The sequence below is a fragment of the Erpetoichthys calabaricus genome, chromosome 6 (genome assembly GCF_900747795.2).
Source record: "Erpetoichthys calabaricus chromosome 6, fErpCal1.3, whole genome shotgun sequence".
NCBI classification, from domain to species: domain Eukaryota; kingdom Metazoa; phylum Chordata; class Cladistia; order Polypteriformes; family Polypteridae; genus Erpetoichthys; species Erpetoichthys calabaricus.
Genome location: NC_041399.2, coordinates 179,736,117 through 179,756,663, shown reverse-complemented (window position 1 = coordinate 179,756,663; position 20,547 = coordinate 179,736,117). Strand labels below are relative to the sequence as shown.

The following is a 20,547-nucleotide window of genomic DNA, read 5'->3' as shown; positions in this document are numbered from 1 at the left end:
AAACGTTTCCTTGGTCTAATTTTCACGCATTTCACAGAGCTTCCAGGGGGGTTTGGCCCCCCCTCAGGGGGCCCCTGGACCCCCCTTTCACCTAGGGCCCCATAATACCTAAGACCGGGCCTGGATCAATATTTCTGGAATAGAAATGTAAGGTGGAAGGTGAGGAAAATTGGGCAGGTTCAGTTTAGGAAAGTTTCTAGTGTGAAAGTAGTGGAACAATTGTATTGATGAAAAGTTAAATTTGAAGCTTAATTGCTTGTAGGATCAAAACATTAGTGATGTACAAGTCTCTAAATGTTTTAATCTCCGACATTATCCAAGCATTAAATACTGTGTATGTTTGAGATGGTGGAAAAGAGTGGTTGTCATGTAGTAGTGCAACAGATAAGTCTTAAAGTGCTTCCTACATTGGTTCCATATTTTAAGTGAATGAAGGGCGATTGGATTATTAATTTATTGACAATAATTTGTATTTACTGGGGCACAGAGCAAGGAATATAAAGAAGTACTGCAAGTTTTTAATTCTGTTGCAGAACAGGCTTCTGTATATGCATTGATCTGTGTCTATGTCTAGGTCTTTATGGCCTGTATATTTGCCAACCAGTAATAAAATTGAAAGTTAGGTAGTGCCATGCTCCTACATCTATCCATTTTCTGAACATTCTTATTTCATTTAGAGCAATCAGTCCTTGTTGGTGTGCCAGTCCATTTCTGGACACACTCAGCCACATACCTACATACACTTAAAGAGGCCCCATTTAGAGTTGACAGTCAATGTAAATTCTAGGCCAGGCCAATAAAAAACCTGGGCACACTGAGATACAGAAACAGACACTTGACTTCCATGTTTAAAATATTAATGAATAAATATGGAAGCACTTGGCTTCATATGGTGGTTGGTGTCGCTGTCCCACAACACCAGGAGACTGGGTTTGAAACTTGGCGTGTTTTCTTAATAATTACATAGGTGGATAATTGATGACTCTAAATTGTCTCAGTATAAGCGACGGTGCCTTACAATGGACTGGATTAAGTAGGTAACGGGCATTCATCATAGTAAAAACTGTCAGCAATTAGCCAACATTTAGACTTGGTGTCATCAAGTAGATTTGATGTGGGGCTGACTTGTCACATGCTTTTGCTCATTCACTGCTGCTGCTACCAAATAAGAGCAACACTGTGTGGATTCTTCACTCCGTTCTGTTTGCAACAACTGCACAACATGAAAGTCCACTCAAAAATATGTTATTTTAAAAAAAATAAAACTTTAGGTTTCCGGTTTCCTTCTGTGTGCACTTTTTGTGTTTAAATGTATTTACAGGTTTTTCAATAATTTTTAGCCTACTACTAGGATCTGCATTATTTACTCAGGGGATTGCCCTAATACTGGCTGACACACCTCTGTAATGTCATGCTTGCCTTGTAAAGCATCATGGGCCGCTGGGAACAAAAACGTTTTTCTAGAAATAATTTCAGCGAACACAGGATATTTAATGCAGAATGGCAAATTTCACCAATCAACACTATAGATTATTGTTGATTATAGATTTACAGTTCTCTTTTGCTGTTGATCCATAACTACCATACTGCTTCATTGTTTCACTCCTTCTAAAGCCCTCATCTGATGGGATTAGTTTTATACCAGCAGGTGGGGTAAAGTTATTACAGAAGGACCTCTATAAGTTTAGTCCCATCCAAATCACTCAAATGACAGAATTTTACTGACATGTCAATGCACACAGGAGTAGTTTAATCTAGAGTTGTGTTTTTACTAACATTTTATAGAAGGTAAAAGGCACCGAAATCTTTACTGAGATGTTAATGTGCAATCCGTAAAAAGTTACTGACATGAGCAATTAGGATGGGAATAAAATTAGAGAGGTCCTCTGGTAAAAATGACTTTACCCCACCTCCTGGTGTGAAACTAATCTTGCACATTTAGGGTTTTAAGATTACAAAATTAAAATATTAATAGCACTGTGACTTGCGACATATTTTTCTTAATTTGCAGTATTTTCTTCAGCATATATGTTTTGATATTTATGAAATGCTGAATTATTACTTTACCAGGCCCAGAACCTTAATCAACGGAAATGCTATAACTAAACAAAATTGGAGTCTTAGCCGATATTTAATGTGATACTGTAAGTCCATCTTTCCATCCATCTATCTTCTGCCACTTATTCAGATCTGGGTTGTAGGAACAGCAGTCTAAGCAAAGACCCCCAGACATCCCTTTTCCCCACCACTACCTCCAGCTCCTCCAGGAGAATACTGTGACATTGTCAGGCCATTTGAGAGATCTCTCCAGTGCGGATCCTGGGTCTGCCCATGGTCTCATGCCCAAAATGTCCAGGAAACATGCTAGTCAGATGTCTAAACTAGCTCAACTGGCTCCTTTTGATCCAGTAAGTCCTCATTATTTACCCAGCATGGCGGTTAGTGCTGCGGTCTCACCACTTATGGGTGCTTGGATTTGATTTGTGGCCTGCCTTTGTAGTCCCATGTCACAACCCAGCATGGTGGTTAGTGCTGCGGTCTCACCACTTATGGGTGCTTGGATTTGATTTGTGGCCTGCCTTTGTAGTCCCATGTCACATTGGGACATGCAGTATGTGTTAGCCTGATTGGTGACTCTATACTGACCTGATATGTATGAGTGGGCCTGACAATGGACTGGCATCCCATATACACCTATCTCCTGTCCTCAGTTTCTCCAGCATAGGCTTTTCATGACCCCATACTAGAAAATCAAGCTCAGAAATTGACATGGCTAGTTTACTTTAGATCAAAAGAAAGCAAACAGTGCTGTAAAGAACAGTATACTAATAGTAGTAATGTGTGTACAAGGCAAAATGTCACCTTCAATAGTGAAATTCTTTGATCTTTATCAAGAAACGCTGCTTGCACAAGTTATCTAAGTGCAGTTTGTTATTTATTGTGGCCATTAAATCTCTTCAGACATGTGACATTACGCACCAGCACTCTGTGTATTGACAGGTCTAAGAAGGCATTTGAAAAAGCGAAGTGCCTTCCCCTCCTCCTCCCACCCATCCCTGGCCACTTTGACTTTTACAGCAATTTTAATTTAGATCTCGTCAAACAGAATAAAGCTTGAGGTTTACTCAGATTGTGGACTTCCTTTATCACACTGGGATGGCAAACATTCTGTTGCTACCTTGCAGTGGCACCAGGCAGCAGGGATTTGAAGGATATTAAAGGAGAAAAAGCTTATCATGCGATTCCTTAATATGCAGTAAATTCCAGGCTTTTCATTTCAAGTTTGAAGCTTTAACATAAGTCAACACATTAGGAGGCAATTTGCTGACAATAAGATGGATCACCTGCACTGCAGACTGTGTGATTTCTCTGTTGTTGTTGCTTGTCTTGTTTCTACATGACTTTTGGGCTGGTGTGACCAGATGCCCTTTGAATGCTCGTGGTAAAGCTGAATTGATTAGAAATCCGTTTGTGACGTCAGCATGTGGCTCTTATTCATGCCCACTCTCCTGTTTGGACACATTAAAAGGTGGATGTAAAGTCTGCCAGCCATGGGTAAAGAAAGCTTTAAAGGTTTAATACAAGGCATTAAAATACTTGAAACAAAATAGCACTGGAATAAACCACAATTATGTCAACAGTACATTTATGTCATCCTCTTTGTCCCTTGATCTTTTCCCAGATGTTCACATTCTTGTGTTAGTCTTCAGCTTGGGAGCAAAATAAATGTTGCTGAACTCAATGCTTTTCTTAACAGGTTGCCATCTGGATATGTTTTTCCAATACTTTGATTTCTGTTCCTTTTTTTTATATTGCTCTGTTTTAATCAATTTGTAGGCCTCCTGCCACAGGGAGTAAAGATTTTAAGGTTGCTCTCCCTCCAATAACTTTGCACACTCCATTTGACTAAGGTATATAGAGTCTGCAAATTACCCAAATGAACACCCTGTGCAAAGGAGGAAAGGTCTCAAAACTCCTCAGAGTAAGAGACCCCTGAATAGCAAGCACTCTCAACATAACAGATTGGATAAAACATTCAAAATTTCTGAAAACTTGCTTAAAACAGCACTGTACTGTGCTTTCATATATTTTTCTCTAGAGACTAATTTCCGCCATATGTAAAATAAATATGATTTGTTGTATGTGTGCTTGCTGGAGAGAAGACATTCCGTATTTATTGCAACATTGTAGTTTGATTATGGAGTTAGCTGTACAGTATGTTCATAAGGGCTCCTTCAAATTGAGTAGTTTGTGGAACAAAATCCCACTGTGAGTGCTTGTGCAAAACACACAATTTAGTTACTGGTGTAAAAGTTGTGTCCTATTATTGTTTCTGTGAGGAATTCACCAAAATTAAGAAACCAGTGTCAGCACAACCCATACATGGGTCCAGGTGCAAGTAACCACAAATGTCCCCAACTAACTGCACCTACCAATGCACAGAGTAATAAGAAAAATTATACATGATACTGAACTTAATACTTATTAGGCTACTAGTTATTTAAAAAACAAAAACATGAGCTTACAATTTGAGTTATCAGGCTTTTAGAAAAATCCTGAGTAAAGTCCCACTTTTCCATCCCAAAAGTGTCTTTAGACATGTAAAGGACTAGCCGTAGTCTATGCCTGTTTAACCCAACCTTTGTGGTGATACGGCCCAGTTTTTTACATACCAGTTTGGGGATTCAGCGTAGGGTTCCCCTCTGTGAGTTTACGTTAATCAACAGGAGGGGGGCCCTCAGTTGAATTTAGTACGATTGTCAAAGCAGGGTGGAGAGATCCCTCGTGCTCATCAGAGCGTTGCATGAATGAAGTGCAATAGTCAATGATTTTCCTCCTGTTGCGCCTGTGAAACGAACGATTGTCGGAGCAGTGTGTTGGCGTGGGGTGTCGTCCACGATCAGTTAAGAAATGCTATGCACAGTGCATATGAAAATGATGAGCTGGTTTTCTGGAAAGTGACATCTTTGATTTCCAAATGTTTGCTTTTCATTAATACTTTTTCTGATGATGTCTTTTTATTAGGCCAAAGTGCTGGGTCGAAAATCTTTCATATCAGAATAATTCCTACTAACTTGCACTGAATGAATGCTCAACTTTCACAGCTCTGGCCTTAGTTGCATCTGCAATGTTGTTGTTGTGTTGCACAGGTTTGGTGAGTGTTCTGGCTAAGTGGGTGCTACCCTGGGAATTATAGTCTGCTGACAGATTTTGGTGGTATGTGTTATTGCTACATGGAGAACTCTCAGCCCAGAAACATACCCTCTTGTTGTTTGTGTATGTTTTCTAACTGTCTTTTCAGTTCATTGTGTTTCTCACTACCAGACTTACATTTTTCCATCACCTTTGCCATTTTTTTGTTTTCGCATCACTCCACACTAATAAGCATACAGTAACAAAAGTAACTATAAAGTAAGGTTGTCTGTCATTCAGTTTTACAAGGGCACACAATGATGTACTACTCAACAGTAGTCACCTGGGGTCAGATTTACAAAAAGCTCAAAAACAGGTAAAAAGCACAAAAAGAGGCCTAAAATGTACATATGCACCTTTCCATTCAAAAGTTAGAATTTCTAAAAGGAAACTTAATGGGAGGATATCAGTATATTTATGGCAGCTCTGACTCATCTGTTTGCAAAGGGCGGAGTGGTGGCTCTGAGGCTAAGGATCTGCGCTGGTATCCTGAAGGTTGCCGGTTCAAATCCCCGTCACTGCCAAAAGAGCTCCTACTCTGCTGGGCCCTTGAGCAAGACCCTTAACCTGTAATTGCTCCAGGGGCGCTGTACAATGGCTGACCCTGCGCTCTAACCCCAAGGGGTATGCGAAAACTAACAAATTTCTAATATGAGAAATCGTATAAGACGAAATAAAGAACAAAAAAAAAAAAAAAAATTTTCAGAGAAACAGGGAAATGGCAACACCCTTGATCATGTAGTGAAATGCAGCCAAACCAGCTAAATAGACAACTTTATTTGTCCCCAGGAGGAAATGAGATTTTTTACAGAAGCTCCTTAAATAAATAAATACATAAATACATAGATAAATAAATACACAGTGAGTCAAAATTATGTTAACATTTGAATGGCAGAAACAATTTATTCACAAAATATACTTCATATGTGCAAGATGATTTACAGGAATGTCTCAACTTGTTCACCATCATGATCAACACATGTACCATATGTGACACATAAATTGTCCACAAAAATTGTATATAAGTATATACATAGCAGTACCATTAGTGTTAACATAATTTCGGCTCACCCTCTATATACAGTGGAACCTCGGTTCACTACCATAATTCGTTCCAAAACTCTGGTCGTAAACCGATTTGGTCGTGAACCAAAGCAATTTCCCCCATAGGACTGTATGTAAATACAATTAATCCATTCTAGACCATACAAACTGTATGTAAATATATATATTTTTTTAAGTTTTTAAGCACAAATATAGTTAATTAAACCATAGAATGCACAGCGTAATAGTAAACTAAATGTAAAAACATTGAATAACACTGAGAAAACCTTGAACAACTGAGAAAACTAACACTGCAATAGTTCGCGCTATAGCGCTACCAACCACTGGCTAAAAATACATTTTTTTTTAATGAGTTTTAAGCACAGGGAAAAAAATGAACATTTGAAAAAATCCGTAATTTAATAAACCACCAAGAAAAGTAACATTGCAACAATGCACGCTACGAACCGATCGCTGTAAACAGAAGTGAAAACAAAATCAAACCCAGTGCATTCTTTAACTGCCTTCCTACCTTATGAGTCCAGCCCTCTCTCTCTCTCACGCTGCCTGTGTGTGTGCGCGGCTCTCTCTCTCACATTGCCTGTGTGTGTGCGCAGCTCTCTCTCGTGCTGCCTATGTGTGTGCGTCTGTCTCTCTCTGGCGCTGCCTGTGTGTGTGCTCTCTCTCTCGCGCTGCCTCTGTGTGTGTGTGTGTGTCACATGCTCTCTCGCTCACTCTCTTGCTCGCTGCACAGGAAATGCACAGGGAGAGACCGAACATTTACAAACCGAAAGGGAAACTGGCTTGTTCGTATACCGAGTGTGTGGTTGTGAACCGAGGCAAAAGTTTGGCGAACTTTTTGGTCGTAAACCGATTTGTACATGTACCGAGACGTTTGTGAGCCGAGGTTCCTCTGTATACACATACAATATGGTCTGAACACACACACCAGAATGACTGAAAAGGAAGAAAATATAAAAAGAAAGATAAACGCTGACTTGCACATATAATAATTCTTATCACTGAGCCATTATTACCAGGCCGCAGGGGATGCACAAACCAGTGAGTTTCTTCATCCTGGTCCCAAGCCCAGATAAATGGGGAGGGTTACATCAGGAAGGGCAGATCAGTATGCGAAAAACAATACAGATTTCCATACCAGATTGGTTGAGGCCCAGGTTAACAATGGCCGCCACCAGTACTGTTAGCCAATAGGGTGCTGGCGGAAATTGGGTTATTGTTGGCCGAAGAAGGAGTAGAAGAGGGGGAAGCCATGTCCAAAGACAGGGGAAAAAGAGGAAGGTAAACAGAGTGGAAGTGAGGTTAGGAACTTTGAATGTTGGCAATATGACTGATAAGGGCAGAGAGTTAACTGAAATGATGGAGAGCAGGAAGGTTGATATATTGCGTGTGCAAGAGACCAGATGGAAGGGGAGTAAGGCCAGGTGGATCGGAGGCAGGTTCAAATTATTCTACCATGGTGTGGATGGAAGGAAAATAGGGTAGCGATTATTCTGTAGGAATAGTATGTCAAGAGTGCTTTGGAGGTGAAAAGGGTGTCAGACAGAGTGATGCTTATGAAGCTGGAAATAGAAGGTATGACGATGAATGTTGTTAGTGCATATATGCAGAAGGTCAGATGGTAGTGAATTTTGTAAAAAGGATGGACATTGCTGTTGTGAATACTTATTTTAAGAAGAGGGAGGAACACAGGGTGACGAACAAGAGTGGAAGAAGAACACAGGTAGATTATATCCTATGCAGGATGATCAGTCTTTAGGAGATTGGAGACTGCAAAGTGGTGGCAGGGAAAAGTGTAGTTAGGCAGCATAGGGTGGTGGTCTGTAGGATGATGCTGGGTATATAGAAGAAGAGAGTTAGCACAGAGCTCAGGATCAAATAGTGGATGTTGAAAAAGGAAGACTGTAAGGGTGAGTACAGGGAGGAGGTAAGACAGGCACTGAGTGGCAGTGAAGAGTTACTAGACATCTGGGCAACTACAGCAGAATTAGTAAGGGTGACAGATAGAAGGATGCTTGGTGTCACTTTTCAAAGAACCGTCCAGGAATATTTTAGCAGGCTGCACTCCATCATGCCCAGTATGTTGGAAGCCATTAACTGACTGATGAGGCACTACATTCAGTTTTCCTATGATATGGATGTATATACATAAAACATAGCATGATTTTGTCAACATTAAAATGCAGTTTGCAGCAGTGTCCAGTTTTCCTAACTTATCTACTGAAGTCTGTGAGGAATTCCTCCACTTTTTCCGTAACAAAATTAAAGATCTAAATAATTCAACTAACATAAATATATCATCTGTTTATATCTCTCCCTGTTTTCCCACTCCATCCAGCTCCTTCTCTAAGTTCTCACCAGTCACATCTGCATCTGTTAATAACCTGCTTTGTAAGATGAGGCCGACTACTTGTGTACTGGACCCCATCCCCACCACACTACTTAAATCCTGCCTTCATGCCATAATCCCGACTGTTACAACAATAATAAACTCATCCCTTGACACTGGCTCTGTGCCGCTCACTTTTAAAATTGCTTCTGTAACCCCAACGTTAAAAAAGTCTGGCCTTGATGCTGACAATCTTAACAATTTCCGGCCTATTTCCCACTTACCTTTCCTGTCAAAAGTTCTTGAGCGTGTTGTAGCTTCCCAACTCACCAATTACCTAACCTCTAATAATTTGATGGAACCCTTTCAGTCTGGTTTCAGGGCGCGGCACAGCTGTGAAACTGCTCTGCTACGGGTAACCAATGATTTGCTTATGGCAGCAGACTCTGGACAAACCAGCATATTAATTCTGTTAGACCTCAGTGCAGCATTTGACACAGTCAGACATGACATCCTACTGTCCAGAATGGAGAACATGCTGGGTATCTCTGGCACTGCCCTCCAGTGGTTCAAGTCCTATCTGACTGATAGGCAAGAGTTTGTTAGTCTTGGCAACAGCAGATCCAACTCCGTGCCAGTCACACAAGGAGTCCCTCAGGGCTCTGTCCTTGGTCCTCTGCTTTTCTGTATTTATATGCTTCCCCTTGGCCATATTATCCGTAGTTATGGATTGGGTTATCATTTTTATGCAGATGATACTCAGCTCTACTTCAATGTTAAAAGTGGAACTTCATCAGAGCTTTCTCAGCTCACAACCTGCCTTAGTGAAATTAAAACCTGGATGGAGCAGAACTCTTTAAAATTAAATTGCAATAAAACTGAACTCCTGCAAATTGGGACTAAAATGCAACTTAATAAAATGAGCTCCTTCCCTGTCCATCTTAGCAGTGATCTCATCAGACCTGCCTCTACTGTAAAAAATCTTGGTGTCATTTTTGACTCCTCCCTCACTTATTCCGCCCACATAAATCACATTAAGAAACTTTCTTACTTTCACCTCCGTAACATATCCCGTGTTCGCTCCTTCCTCTCCTTCTCTAATGCTGAGAAACTTGTCCATGCTTTTATCACATCCCGCATCGATTATTGTAATTCCCTACTGGCAGGTGCCCCTTCTAATCTTATATCACAGCTCCAGCTTATTCAAAACTCAGCTGCAAGAGTCCTTACACGGACCAGCAGCAGCGAGCACATCACACCCATCCTGCTCCGTCTTCACTGGCTCCCTGTGTCCTACAGAATCGAATATAAAATCCTACTAATAACCTACAAAGCTTTAAATAACCTCGCACCAAACTACATCAGTGACCTCCTCCATCACTATGTGCCTGCCCGCCCACTAAGGTCCTCTGATTCTGGTAATCTTGTTGTGCCCCTCACTAATCTACACTCCATGGGTGACAGGGCCTTCAGCTGTATAGCGCCCAGACTCTGGAATGACCTACCAAAATTAATCAGGTCAGCTGACTCCATGAATTCTTTTAAAAAACAACTCAAAACTCATCTGTTCAGGAAGGCTTTTAGCTCTACTTGACTTTATTACCCTTCTCTCAGTTTACTTCTCTGTCAAGATGCTCATGTAACCTGTATGTGTGTGCGAGACCATCAATTATGTTGTCTGTTTTTTTTTTTCAGAATTTACTGTCTTAATCTTCTTTGTTTATTTATCTGGTTTGTACAATGCTATATACTGTATATTCTGCCGTTCTTTATTTATTCTGTAAGTGCCTTGAGCATGGGAAAGGCGCTATATAAATAAAATGTATTATTATTATTATTATCAAGAACAATATAGAACTGCAGGGAAGCATGGTGGTACAGCCTCACAACTTCAGAACACTGGGTTTATATTTCATCATCCCTATGGTTTTTTTCTTGGATACTCCATTTTTCCTCATACTTTCCAGACCTGTGTATGTGTCATGTTAATTTGTGACTTTAAATTGTCTGATGTGAGAGAGTGTGTGTGCCCGGTGGTGTCGATGTAGGTCTCATCCCATCCCATGATCTGGATACCATTGTCTATGAAAAAACTCTTTTAGCTTCTGTCAAAATTTGAGGTGTTCTTCAGGGTGCAGAATCCAAATCTGGAAACAGAATTCCTTTATCACATCCTGTTTTTGGGAGATGAAGGTTTAAAATGAAAAACATGGGAAAGGTGCTATATAAAATAAAATGTATTACTATTAAAACATTAATTTTAAGAAAAAAATATATTTTACAATAATTATTTAGACTTGAAAAAAGTATAAATCTATATATATAAAATGTAAAACTGACTGACTCACTCACTCACTTACTCATCAACAAAACCAACAGTTCCTTTTTAGCTAAAACGCTGACATTTGGCAGGATGGTGCATATAGGGCAGTTGGAAATAGTTTGTGTAGACAAATTCCAATTGCAGAAGCAGATTCAGCAGTAATAAAGTCTACTGATTTTTTAATGTAAGAGGATTTTGGTGCAGACCAGTGATATAAATAATGAGTGGATGACTGAATCTCACTGAAATACAGTGTCTTACTGCACAGTACCCCATTCTCAATTAGTACAATGCTTTTGTAATTATTTTAATCTTCAATTTCAGTTACATGAACTAAATCAGAATTTCTTAAGGATGTGTAATTCCAACGTTGACAACTTCATCTCTGAAATCGATAATTCTGTGGCACTAAGTAGGTCCATTATTCAGCAATATGAAGACAAGTACAGGTTTAAAATCTCTGAAGAGCAATGGGATGAGATACAGCAAAAGGTAAGCATCTTTAGTACAGTAATAATAATTGGGTAAAATTTGCAATGACAGTGGAATTAATGTACTGTACTTACTGTAATTCAGCCTGTAGCTACAACACAGTCATTGCAGCTTTGAGACATTAACTGTCACTTAATAGGAGCTACTTTTAAATTTCTATGGCAGAAATAATAATCACCCTTATCTGCTTACATTTTTTGCTGTTCTATTTGGTGTTTTATAGTTATCTAAGATACGGTATAAGACTGCTGCTGTTTAGTTTAATCTTTCTAAATAATTTACTGTATATAAATGAATCATGTGTTAATTTACAAAATTCACTTGGAACTATCTGTCTGTCTATCTATCACTGTACTTGAGTATCTATTGGGGATATTTGTACTTTAGTATAAAATATTTCGTCTATTTTAACTTTTACTTCAAAATGCTACTTCATAACATTTTCAAATGCAAATCACTACTTTTTACTCAGATGTATTTTGCTCAACACATTCGTATCTGCAATATTCAAGCAGAAAACAAAAGGGCTGTACAAATACACACAATTATTTTTTCAGTGTTTTTTTATGCTAAAATACAGGATTCTCTCACTTCAGAAACATATACAGAGAAACTGGGAGAATTTTCAAATGTGTGCTGCTGGCACTAACACCTGTTCATCTACACAGTCAGGGTTGCCAGGTCCTGCAAAACTCCCCAGCCAAAGACAACTCAAAACCAGCCTATTAGCACTGATTAATAAATGACAGCATTTCCCTTCTGATTATAATGAAAATTGAATAAAAAAAAAGAAAAAATAAAGATGTACACACTGTCAGGGAAATACTCTGTAAACAAAGAATAGTCTCCAAATATTTTTGATATTCTAATATTCTTTCCATTCTTTATTACTGTAGCGGGGCTACATAGTAATAGTGTTTTCAATGTTTGTACTGAGTGCGTTTTGTTTCCATCATCCCGTTTGCTGTTTATAATGTGTGCATCAGTGAATGTCGTCCCCGTAAATACAGGGGGACGGAGGATGGAGAGAAACCGTAGCCCCAAGATGCAAAGCACCTGTTTACAATCAATCAATTACATCCGGCTCATTACTATATAAACAATCAGGAGGGAACAGACCGGGAGGAAAGAGAAAGACGGAGATTACATTTCACTACAACGAACCACCATCACCTGCTATTTTTCCACATCGCGCTTTGGTATCCAGTTTGTTTATCATTCCGCCGGACTTACTTCAGTTCAATCATCGCCAGGGACCCCGGGATTGGACTACATTATCCACCACACGCCGAGGATTCATGGTGAGGTTGTTCCATTTTTTCAGGGAAATTCAAACACATCACTTATCTGTTGACCAGTCATCCGTATTCAGGACAGTTGTATACTCGGACTCAAGTTCACTATCACTGGCATTTTCCGTATTCATTCATTGTTATTTGTGTTTTGTGTTTGTTACTGGGACAAAGGAAGGTTTGTTATTGTATATTTGGTGTTGTCACGTTGTTGCTTTGGTGGATATACAAATCTATATACAGTGAAACCTCGGTTTGCGAGTAACTTGGTTTACGAGTGTTTTGCAAGATGAGCTAAAATTTTTGATAAATTTTGACTTGATAAACGAGCGAGGTCTTGCAATACGAGTAGTATGTATAAGCTTTGTCTGCTGAGTGTCATGTGATCACAACTAAGCTGATGGTTCTCTCTCTCTCTCTCACTGCGGGATTGTGGGCAATCGTCTCCTATTCTCCGCCTTAGTCGGTGTGCCCCACTCATATAGTCAACATCCGTATGTGCGTATACTGTTTACTACAGCATTGTGACTCTGTGTGTGTGTGTGTGTGTATGCTGTGACGTGCGAGTCCTCGTCTTGCATCCCAAAACATGAAGCTGAGTCTCAGTACTTTAGCAACACCAGCTTTATTCGCGGTTATTTATTGTAGTGGGATCTGCCGCTCTCCTATACACAGACACAGCAGTCAGGCAGGGTCGTGGCCAAGTAGTACTGTGCCCTGCGCATTTATAATGTTCCTTGTTCCTTGTATCACCCATCGATGGCAGGCACTTATAGCATGTCCGCAATCTTTTCGGATTCGCTTTTACGGTGAACTGCTACAGCGCTGGGAGACTGCGATTGCTTTGGGACGCTCTTCCGCATGTTGCCCAGTTGGGTGGAATCCCACAAGAGTTTATAAACTCACTCACACCAGCCATGATTCTTTTCAAAGGTAAAGTGCAGGTTAATTTGTTTTATGTATTTTTACTTTATATTTTGTATTAATCATTTTTATATGAATGGTTTTGGGTTGTGGAACAAATCATCTGAGTTTCCATTATTTCTTATGGGGAAATTCACTTTGATATACGAGTGCTTTGGACTGCGAGCACGTTTCCGGAACGAATTATGCTCACAAACCGAGGTTCCACTGTATATATACTTATTTTCTATGTGTGAAATTTGCATTTTTTTTTGTTATTGTTTCATTTAATATATTTATCCACCTATTTTTACATATCTGCTTTTGTGTGCTTATGTTTAAACCATCAATTGAGGGGAAAATATTATTTGTTAGAGGTACGGCTTGGTATTTATAGATTAGTCTCAGTAATTTATCCAGGCCACAGGTCTTGGAAGTGTAGCTGCCGGCTGGGTAAGGGGTCGGCCGTTACGTTACAATAAGCTTAAGGGATCTTGAGGGAGCCTGCCACGTGATGAGATCGGAACATTTAAAAAAGCAATGACCTTAAGTAAGTTAGGTTAATTTGCACAACACACTCAAACGACACCAATCAGAATATAGATAAATGGTATAATCTTTAGAACACTTGTATCTTAATTTTATCTACAGGTCACAATATATTTAAACAGATAGATTAAAAGTCTTTGGCGCATAACTATATATGAGGATCTTCTTATATATAAATTCTTATTGAGAACAAAACAAAAAGACCTAATTGTCATTATGTTGTCATTCCCATGTACTAAATACAAATGGTACAGAATGTCATAGTTATACACACAGTCACAGTCAGAAGCACTTTACAAATTCATACAGAAAGGTTTTCTCTAACAACAGAAAATCCCCCATTAAGAATGATGTTTGTGTAAACAAGTCCCTCCATATTTAACAGATTCACACAGAGTTGATTTAACCCTGGCAACTTTACTGTGTGGTACTCCAATTGCATGCTGGAATGGCCCTTCCAGTACACAAAACCCTTTGTCAACAACACAACAGGTGTATTTTACATTGAGTTATGATACAAACATGGCTGTAAGTGTCCTCAGTACTGTTTGGGACAAAGACACGTTTTTCCTTGATTTACCCCTCTTCTCCACAGTTTAAAATTAGAAATCAAACAATTCAGATGTGATTAAAGAGCACATATCAGACTTTCATTTAAGGGTATTTGCATACATTTCAGTTACGCCATATAGAAACTACAACAGTTTTTAATACGTAAAGGAAAGAAAAATGTCTTCGTCCCAAACATTGTGGGGGCGCACTGTAGATTTTTTTTTCTTATATCGTGGTCTCATTTTTTTTTTTCAAATAATTCAAGACACACTTACTTTTCTTCCTTCCATTTTGCTCAGTTTTCATAATTATCAGTAACACAACATAACTGCTTAAGTTTTCTTTCTTTCATCCAGTACTGCAGTCTTCTTCATCTGCCTCAGCAATGGAAGAGTAGATGTCAGCTGTGAACAGTGAAGGTGTCATATGAGCGTTTTTGAATCTTACACATGGGCTCAAACATGCATTATATTTTCCAAATTATATTTTCTGCTGCACTACCTCGCTGTGATGCCTCTGTGCTCCATTTGTTCTCTAATTTCCTCGTATGTGAGACAGATGCAAAGATGCAAGCGCAGTGAAGTCCCAAAGTAACACTCATCCCAATGTTCTGTTTCCAATGCAGCCTTCACTCTTTTCTCCAAATTCAACTACAAAAGTAACTGACTTTGGCATTAAATTTATTAAATATTTCTTTAAGGTTTCGGATTTTTTTCACAGCTGTGATGTATTTTTTAAGAAGCACAAAACACCACATTTCGCCTATTTGATACTTTTACCACTGAGCAGTTTTCTAGCTTGCCAACTTTGGCAAAAACCTGCACATCTGGAAAACTTATATGCAGTCATTCCAAGCACACCTTGCTGCAGCTGGCATAATGGGGTGGGGCTGGATGTTGGTGACACGCCATCTCCACTGCTGACGCTGTCCTCTTGGTAGCCCACCCAACTTGGGCAGGGCTCATCCGCAGGCTATCGTCAGGTAAACTTGTGTGCTCACGTGCTGTGGTTCACTTTCCTTGTCACATGTGTTGATCACATTTTTCTGAGTATCACAGCTCTAAAGCAGATTGTGAACTCTTTGGAATGGCCCAAGAAAAAAAAAACAAAAGACCGTCCCTTTGAATGCGAAACTAGAAGTGATAAAGTCTGGTAGAGTACTTTATTACACATTATTTAGTGAATAGTACTGCCATGTTACGGTTTGTTTTGAAGACGAATGCTTTTATTAAACTGATTCTGTCATTTGTCATGGAGTTTTAACTAAAAGGTTCATTTTGTGTGAAATGCAGATGGGTGTACTTTTGTTAAACGCTGCTGAAACTTTTGAAAAGATTTATGTGCAGTTTAAAAAATGTAAAATTAATGAAATAGTACATAAAAGTGTTTTTTTATTTGACCATACTTTTATTGGAAGTAGTAAATTTAATTTATTGAAAAGATATACTGCAATATTTTTTTAATGTTCAAAAACTTAACTTTGGCATTGTTTCAATACAGAATGCAATGCAGAATTTAAATCAAAATCACTTAAGTAGTTTTTTGACTTGAAACTTTTTAAACTTTTACTCAAGCAATTTTTTGGGTTAGTTTTACTTGAGTAATATTTTTTAAAGCAGCAATAGTTTTACTTGAGCACTGGTTTTGGGTACCTTATTATTAAATGTCAATGTTGTCCAACTGTATTATTTACTACATCTATTTTTTTTATAAAATTCTAGTGACTTAAAGTCACACATTAATAAATTGATATCCATATTATTTTGCAGGCAGTTCTCCGAGAAACTCTCGACTGTCCAATCTGCATCACTCCACTTAGCTGTTTTGGAAGCTTCACTAGTCCACCATCAGCAAACAAAGGCACTGAAATACGTCAAGTTGTCCTTTTGTCTTGTACACACGTCTTTCACCACAAGTGCCTTCAGGCTTTTGAAGACTTCTCTGAAGAGCAAGTGCCTGTCTGCCCTTTGTGCAGATCTTCATACCAGAAAAAGGTCTTTTAATGAACTCAGAATTATTTTCTAAAATAATGGAAGAATCACAAAAGTTGCTTTCACCTTCCAAAAAACTGATACAGAGCAATTTAATTTTGATTTTTGTAGTTATTCTAAACTGTAATCTTTATAGTGCAAAAGAGGTATAAATGTCAGCATATGTGAACTTCACATCCAACTTACGCAGACATGTGGCTGTAACAAGTTGCTTTCTTCCTGCTGTGTAAGAACAGAAGAGTTTGTTTTTTTCTTGAAGTCACCGTCATTTAACCAGCAGACATACCACCTGTGCTTCAGAACAAGTCATCCGCCGAAGTGAAGCATGTTTGGGCCTGGCCAGTCCTTGAATGGGAGACCATCTAGGAAAAGTTAGCTTTGTTCCTGGAAGAGGTGCTGGTGCGGCTGGTGTAGTTTGAGTGTGGATCCCAAGTGCAATGACAGGGGCACTGTGCCCTAAATATGGTGCCATCCTTTGGATGAGGTGTAACACTGAGATCCTGATTCTCTTTGGTCATTAAAGATTCCTGGGCATCTTTCAAAATGAGTTGGGTTTATCCCTGTGTCCTGGCTAAACTGCCCATCACGGCCTTGTCCATTTTGTCACCATAACTATCCCCTGTCTCTCTGATTGACTATCTTTCACCTCTTCACCACCTAACTAATGTGTGGTGAAGGAATGAGAGATAGTTAGCCAATTAGATGGCTGCCATTGCATCATCCAGGTGGGTGCCACATACTGGTTCCCCTCTGTCTATGTGAGTAGCAAGAAAAGTGCCATATAAATGTCATTGATTATTATTATTTAGATTTTTGTAGTTATTCAAAAATTTTCTTCAATGAAAGGACACTCAGGCTACACCCACACTACTGTTTTTGTTTAAAAATGCAATTTTTAAAATTGTTTTACCATAGGTGGAGATACCTTTGTAAACAATGTGAAAATGCTAGGGTGGATGGAGATCATTTTGTTTAAAAATCCATCCATCCATTTTCCAACCCGCTGAATCCGAACACAGGGTCACAGGGGTCTGCTGGAGCCAATCCCAGCCAACACAGGGCACAAGGCAGGATCCAATCCCGGGCAGTGTGCCAACCCACCGCAGGACACACACAACACACCCACACACCAAGCACACACTAGGGCCAATTTAGAATCGCCAATCTACCTAATCCGCATGTCTTTGGACTGTGGGAGGAAACCGGAGCGCCAGGAGGAAACCCACACAGACACAGGGAAAACGTGCAAACTCCACGCAGGGAGGACCCGGGAAGCGAACCCAGGTCTCCTAACTGAGAGGCAGCAGCGCTACAATTGCGCCACCATGCCGCTTGTTTAAAAATGCAATTTTTAAATGAAAACGAAGTAGTGTGGATGTAGCCTCAGAAAGATCAGTACTCTATATACTAAAGAACGCAGTTCAGTTTTAAATTTTATCAGTTGCTTAATTTGACGGACTTTATCCTGCTTGGCATTAACCCCAAGTATGACTCAGAGTTGGAATTCACTTTACAGCGATAAGCCCAAATATCACTCAGCACAGTATTTTTCATCAAGCTGCAAAAAAGAATTACTAGGTGTTCTGCCACTATAATGTATCATCAATATTCAATAGCGAGGAGGAGCATTCATCAAAATATAATGGGGTGTAAATGAAAAGCTGCAAAGCCAGTTTTAGAACAAACTGAAACTGAACCATTTATTGAATCAAGTGATAGTGGTGACAAAGTGAATTGGTCCTCAGATGTGGGCACAGATTGTCAAATTAATGCATATGTCACTGTACAATGAAACTGTTATGACATGCCTGGTAAATTCGGTCACCTGAATGTTCTTTGTGGTGCAAGCAGGAGTGTGACAAAAAAGGCAAAATGACTGCAATGAAGGAGAAGGACAAGAAAGATGTTAGCCCCCAGGCACTGTTCACAATATGGCAACTGTTCATGTTTGTGTGAGGGGAAATGTGGAATTTGCTAAATCTTGCACTACGGTAGCTTACAATAACACAATGGGTGTGTTGATTGTGCAGATCAGGCACTGACATTCTGTCCTCTCTTACTCAAGTAACAGAAAACTTACTATAAGAGAAATGTCCAAAGTAACACACTTCTGCTGTCCCAGTTGCAACATTGGGCTGTGTGTTGGAGACTGCTTCAAATATGCCACACAAAGGATGTGTAGTAAATCTGTCCCAGTACAGCAGTGTACACTAGGCATACCTTTCCTATAGTGTTTAGGTTGACGTTTAGGTATATATGTTACAGTTACATGTAATAACATTTTTTCTTACTGAAAAAAATTAAACATTTTTGACCTGTTTTTATGGCCGTAAACAGAACGCTAGGAAGGCTACTTACCGAGGAGATCGATACATCTTTTCAAATGAAACATGTACCACTATAAAAAGCATATTTAAAAGTTATTTGTTTACTTCTTAGTAGTGAATGGGCTTCATGATGTATTTTCAGTTTTTTTTTTCTTTTATTCCTGAATTTGACCCACTTCACCCAATTTATTTTGACCCACTTGCTGTTATGAAGTGAAATATGGACAACAAATGTAATTTAAACTCTATTCTTGCTTTATAAAGAAGCATGTTATTTATTCTGTTATTAAATATTTGATACGGGTTAGTGTCTTAAAGCAAATGTAAACAGATTTTTTGTAGACCTAAAATACAACTTTGCAAGGTTTACCTGGCATTCTGTCTAATTACTGTTAAATTTCATGAAACATTTCTGACCAAAATAAATCAATTTCAATTCAATTTTTCAACTTTTACATTTCAGTTCCAGATTCAATTACTTTATTCTTCCAGACTTTTTGATTTTTGAGATCCCAGGAGTTTTTTACATTAGACTGAAAGACCATGTGCACTGGCTGATGATGGACAGAGGGCTCACCACTCCTTTTCCACCAAGAACATAGAAAATGTTTTTATGAGAACACCATGTTCTGTTTAGATCATTTCCTATTCCTCTAACATTAGCTGAGTATCATCAGGTTAAGATTAAAAAGTCACACTCCTCAGCCTCCCAGGTAAGGTATATGCTAGGGTGCTGGAGGGTAGAAACAGGAAGAACAAAGTAGATTCTGTTTTTGCCATAGAACAGTAGGGCAGCACTTCTCCCTGGCGTGGCTGCTGGAGGGTGCATGGAAGTAGGATAACCCAGTCTATATGTGTTTTGTAGATTTGGAAAAAGCATATGATGCTGTCTCTTGGTATGTGTTGTGGGAGGAATATTAATGATGGGCAATTTGCAAGCACTAGTGAATCGATTCAGTGGAGCTCAGGAGTGCTAAAGCAAATGCAAATTCTGCCTGCATGATGTCATCAGCATTTTGTTTCATGCATCAATGTTTAAAGTGCAGGCGCAAAGAACCACCTGAATCATGTGTTTTGACTGATTTGATTCATGAACTAGCTACTACCCGATAATCAGTCTAATGATTCTCGTTCATTTGATTCATCACTACCAAGGACTAGTCTGATGATTTTTGTTCATTTGACTAACGAAGAATTCAATATGAGTTGCACAGTTCTCATTCACTGGTGATTCCATAACATGTTTAATTATGTATCTTAAATTGCATATGAATTATCATGTACAATATATATATAGTCCTATGAAAAAGTTTGGGAACCCCTCTCAGCCTGCATAATAATTTACTTTCAACAAAAAAGATAACAGTGGTATGTCTTTCATTTCCTAGGAACATCTGAATACTGGGGTATTTTCCGAACAAAGATTTTTAGTGAAGCAGTATTTAGTTGTATGAAATTAAATCAAATGTGAAAAACTGGCTGTGCAAAAATTTGGGTCCCCTGTAATTTTGCTGATTTTAATGCATGTAAC

At 39.0% G+C, this 20,547-nt stretch overlaps 1 protein-coding gene across 1 annotated transcript in view; it reads left to right on the top strand.

Moving 5' to 3' along the window:
• Positions 1–17,310, top strand: part of rnf32 (ring finger protein 32) — a 48,400-nt gene extending 31,090 nt beyond the window's left edge. The window contains exons 8-9 of the mRNA XM_051929124.1: positions 11,235–11,402; positions 16,468–17,310. Of these exons, the coding sequence (XP_051785084.1) occupies positions 11,235–11,402; positions 16,468–16,701 (402 nt within the window). The 3' untranslated portion in view covers positions 16,702–17,310. The remainder of the gene's footprint in view (positions 1–11,234; positions 11,403–16,467) is intronic.
• The last annotated feature ends 3,237 nt before the right edge of the window (positions 17,311–20,547 follow it).